At 45.2% G+C, this 4,835-nt stretch overlaps 1 protein-coding gene across 1 annotated transcript in view; it reads left to right on the top strand.

Annotated features, from left to right (window-relative positions):
- The first annotated feature begins 2,941 nt into the window (after positions 1 to 2,941).
- LOC107104036 (fatty acid synthase-like) overlaps positions 2,942 to 4,835 on the top strand; it is a 6,272-nt gene continuing 4,378 nt past the window's right edge. Inside the window, exons 1-3 of the mRNA XM_015403941.1 lie at positions 2,942 to 3,058; positions 3,144 to 3,298; positions 3,492 to 3,695. Coding sequence (XP_015259427.1) covers positions 2,982 to 3,058; positions 3,144 to 3,298; positions 3,492 to 3,695 — 436 coding nt within the window. The 5' untranslated portion in view covers positions 2,942 to 2,981. The remainder of the gene's footprint in view (positions 3,059 to 3,143; positions 3,299 to 3,491; positions 3,696 to 4,835) is intronic.

Raw genomic sequence — 4,835 nt, 5'->3', positions numbered from 1 at the left:
TGGCGCTTTGATTTTTTCAGATTGTCTCACGTTTTTCTCAGGAACCGTCTAACATGAAGTAGGAACCTTGGTGAGTTCTGTGATGGTGAAGATCAGGGTGCAGCAGAGATCTGGACCCAGACCATGACTCTCTCTAATCTGTGCTTCAGGTTCTGTTTTTGGTTCATCCATTAAAGTCTCTCTGTAGTTGTTGGACCATCAGCTGTCTGTGGGGTCGGACTGGTCCTACTGAAACAATGAACCTCCTTCCAGACTGCATTACTATAATCGAAGCTCTTAGCTGCTCTCTGGGTCTCACCATGTTGTCCTTTTCTTTTCCTACTGAGCAAAAACAATCTAAGAAGCTCCTCGAAATTTGTTTCTTAATTCCTCTGCTCTTTCAAAATGAGTCATAAATAAGCATAAATGCTTTTATGTGTCTGTTCTTGTTGCTCCATACATCTAAAGAAAGTGGAGATATTTTTGGAGCACTAAGAGGTGGAGCTGACATGGGGTTATGTCTCGTATGTTTCATGTCTTCTATGCTGGCTGAAGTCGCCATCATAATTCATCATCAGGGAAGGCGGTATGCGGGATAAGCTGGTTTATTTTATGTGAAACCCGAGGTCCCTGTGTGTGGAGCATTAATCTAAGCAGAGACCCCTGCAGGTGAGGAGACAAGAGTAAATCCTCAGCCCAGACACTGCAGGCTGTCGAGGACTGGCTACACCCTGTGCCTCCTGGGAGCCCCGGCAAAAGTAAACAGGAGGGGGAGGGCAAAGTCAACCCCCAAAAAACAACAGAGAAAGCGGCAGGAGCTACTTGAAGCTCTGCTGTGTTTGAATACAACGTCTGAGCCCGGCGCTGGAAAAACATGCCTTCAGGAAAACTTTGTGGATCGGGTTTCATCGCCTGCTCACGTTATGCTAGCTTCACACACTCAGGTCGTCTTCCTCCCGTCGTTATCTCACTGCAGTGATTTATGCCTCTTCCTCTCTGACCCAACCTGGGCGAAAAGAGACGGTGAGCAGGTGCAGAGCAGAGGACTGTCTGAGAAAACAGGCTGCCCTTTAAATCCCATCAATAACCTGCATCTCATCTCACGCTCTTCATAAAGACTAAATTCATGTTCATTTCAAACATTAAATAAAGCGTCTGCCTTAAAACCTGGACCTGAACCCTACGGTGTGCCTGAAGTACAAACTGGGCAGAAATTATTGTTTAAATGAAGGTTTTCCTTTTGTTATCCGACCAGCTGGTCTGAGTGAAGCTAAAGGCTGTGAGAGGGTCCCATGTTCTCACACATTGATTCATTAAAAAGCACCGTTTTGTTTAATGACTGAAACATTATGGCTGCTGTAACTGTTTTCCAGAAATCAATAAAAGTCTAAAAGCTGATGTGTTAATATTTCTACTGTTGTTTATTCCTAACACCAATCTTCCACTTAACTCACTGTCATTTCCACACAACATAAATAAATAAAAGTACAACTTTTATCTACATGCAGTAATAAGATCAACATTTCAAATAAAAATAATCTCAAAGTATTCAAACCATTCTTTATGTCGTTCAGTATAAACGGTCAGAATGAGTTGGATGAAGATGGCTGCTGCAGATCCAGTTCAGGTAATACGGCTCAGGTGTGTCTGCCAGGAGCATCATAGGAGAGACGTTTAGCCCAACGTTTTAAATGTAACCCTCAAACCTCAGATATGTGAAAGACTTTATTTCCTTTCTGCATCCAAAGAGGGAGCGTGGGTGTCCCCGCTTTGATACAGAACCACAGTGAGTTCTGGTTCCAGGCTGGTCCAGAAACGGATCGATGAACCAGAGCTCAGCTTTCATCAGTAAAAGCATCAGAGATTTACAGAAGGCTGGAAAACTCAAAGAAGTGTTAGAGAACAACCGATGATGTCATCCAGGACATGTTAGAAGATTCATCACTGCAGCTCGCATGTTCAACTGTTGGTTTCCATTTTATTTACCCAGAGAGTTTACCAGTGTTGCTTTAGAAACTGTTTACATTCCACCTTTAGCTGTTCCTGATACTTTGAGTGATGTCATCAGTTCAGCTGTTGCTAAGCTACAGACACAACAGCCAAATTAATTTCTGGCAGTAACTGTTGATTTTAATCACACCCTCACTCTCTGCTACACTGACAACGTTCCATTAGTGTTTCAGCTGCTGCACAACAGAAAACAAAACTTTGGACTTTTATGCAAAAGTTAAGGACTCCAACGTCTCTGAAGGTAAAACTCCTCTTGGGAAATCAGATCACAATCTAGTTTTCTCTGCTCAGTGTAGGCCATGTAACCTGCATAAAAAATGGAAGAATATGGCCACAGGAAGCTGAAGAAGCTCTGCAAGCTGCAGACTGGGAGTCACTAACTCAGCATCTTCCTCTCCTGCCCTCAGTCACATGGACATCCTGCCCTCCTCTGACATTCACTCTCCTGCTTCTATTATCAGCCAGACCAGCAGGTGGTGCTGCTCCCTCCACCTTCCACCTGTCTGTCTCTAGAAGTCAGTAAAGAGGCAACAGGAGAGACTGGATGGTGATCAGTCAGCAGGTCCTGATGGTGTCAGAGTCCTGAAGGTCTGAGCAGAGCAGCTCTGTGGGATTCTACAGCACCTCTCCCCCTTAGTCTGACCCTGGAGACAGTTCCAGGGATGTGGAAGACCTCCTGCCTTGATCCAGGACCAAAGAAGACTCAGCCAGCAGTCCTAAGTGACTATAGACCTCCTGCCTTGANATTCCTCTGGAGAAGGTCCGTTAGGAGGAGGACCTCCTTATTCCTCTGGAGAAGGTCCGTTAGGAGGAGGACCTTCAGGGAGTTACTCCTCTGGTTTAGAATAACAGAATAACTTTCTAAGTCTCCAATAATGAATGACTGACCTTTGTTGTCAGCATCCTGCAGCAGTTGTCTGATTGGTTCTGATTGGTTCTGATTGGTTCTGCAGGCCCTTCTGGCAGATCCATCAGACGCCGCCGTGTGGCTGATGTCGTCAGAGGCCCACAGTGGGATTGTGGGAATGGTCAACTGTCTGCGTCAGGAGCCTGGTGGCAGCCGGATCCGGTGAGGCGCTATGGACCCATGTTTCCTCAGGTTGAGCCGTTTCTCACGTCTATCAGATTTTTTCATGTGTTTGCTTCTCCACCAGCTGCATGTTTGTGTCCAATCTGAATGGATCTTCAGCAACGCCATGCCTGGAGCCTGGCCAGAAGTCCACGGAGTCAGCGATGGAGGGGGATCTGGTGATGAATGTGTTCAGAGACGGCCGTTGGGGAACTTTCAGACACCAGCTCATCTCTCAAGGTAAAAGCTTGATAAATTTAGTCCAGCTTCACTGAGTCTGTTGCAGCTGCAATCTCAGCAGTAGAGGAGATGCTTGATGTTTGGACCGACCCTGGTTTGGAGACTTGATGCAGCACAGGAATCCGTTTTCTTTTCTCACACTAGGTGGTTTAGGTCACTTCGCCTCCTCATGGTCGTGTTTTCTGTTTTCCAGAGCCAAAGGAGGAGCTGACAGAGTCTGCATTCATCAATGTTTTGACTCGAGGTGACCTGTCCTCCTTGCGCTGGATCACCTCCCCTCTCCGCCACTCCTCCTCCAGCAGCTCCTCTCTGCAGACGTGTCACGTTTACTACAGCTCTCTGAACTTCAGGGACATCATGCTGGCCACCGGAAAACTTCCTCCAGATGCTATTCCAGGTAACAACTGTTGGAAAGGAGAATAACAGACTTCTAAATCAGAAATCAGAAAATCAGGATTCTAGCTCTGTTGCTGAATACTGGCATTGCACTGCTGCAGGTGTGAGTTCTGCTAGCTTAATTCTGCCGTTCCTTCCTATAGAATGTTAGCTTCCCTCTTCATGGATCAGATTGTTTTTTGCCTGTTTGATGCTGTGGAGCTTGATGGATTTTCTCAAATTCTTTCTTACCATTTCAGACACTTGTTATGATGCGCAACCACTGCAAATTGTATTATTTTACACCCATTAACATTTGTAAAGCTGAAATAATGTATCTCTGCAAGTACAAGTTTAGCTGAAAAGGAGGTGGAAGGGATGCAAAGCAGGAGCAAAGTTAAGCTGAAGGAGCAGGAAATTTAAGCCATCTCTTCCATCAATCAACATTTGCAATGTGAGGAAAGGAGCAAGAAGAACTCCAAACCTTAGGAAGGACCCAGCCAGAATATCAGTGATGCAGCTTTACGTGTTTTACTCAAACATGGCTGCAGGATCATTTCTCAGACTCCAACGTCTCCCTGCCAGGCTTTCTGACCGTACCAGCAGACTGAGATTTAAAGAAGACTGGGAAACTCAAAGGAGGAGGGTTGGCAGTGTTGGTGATAAACCCTTTATAGTCCACCTTCACTCAATGTGATGTCATCAGTTCTGTCGTTGCTTAGCTACAGATACAACAGCCAAATGCATTTGTGGCAATGCCTGGTGGTTTTAATAACATCTCTGCTACTCCGCCATCGTTCCAGAAGTTTGTCAGCTGCTAAAACAGAGAAAACTAAACTTTTATCTTGTTTTATGCAAATATCAAAGATTCCTGCATCTCTGAAGGAAGACATCTTCTTGGGAAATTAGATCACAATAAACCATGGATCACAGGTGATCTGAAGGAAGTGCTCAACAAGAACAAACAGCCTTTAAGGAGGAAGAGAAGGAAATGATGAGGAGAATTTAGAAGCAACTTAAGATCAGAGAAGGGAAGGAGGCAAAGAGGAAGAGGCTGGAAAACGGGTTCCAGCACAAGAATATAATATATGAAGAAGATCCCAGGCTTCCAGCAGGAGGATGATCAGACAGATGGAGGTCTGGACACAACCAATAAACTGAA

This window comes from Cyprinodon variegatus, unplaced genomic scaffold (assembly GCF_000732505.1).
Source record: "Cyprinodon variegatus isolate N-32 unplaced genomic scaffold, C_variegatus-1.0 Scaffold1597, whole genome shotgun sequence".
Taxonomy (NCBI): domain Eukaryota; kingdom Metazoa; phylum Chordata; class Actinopteri; order Cyprinodontiformes; family Cyprinodontidae; genus Cyprinodon; species Cyprinodon variegatus.
Note: the sequence above shows the minus strand (reverse complement) of the source record. Positions and strands in the feature narration are given on the sequence as shown.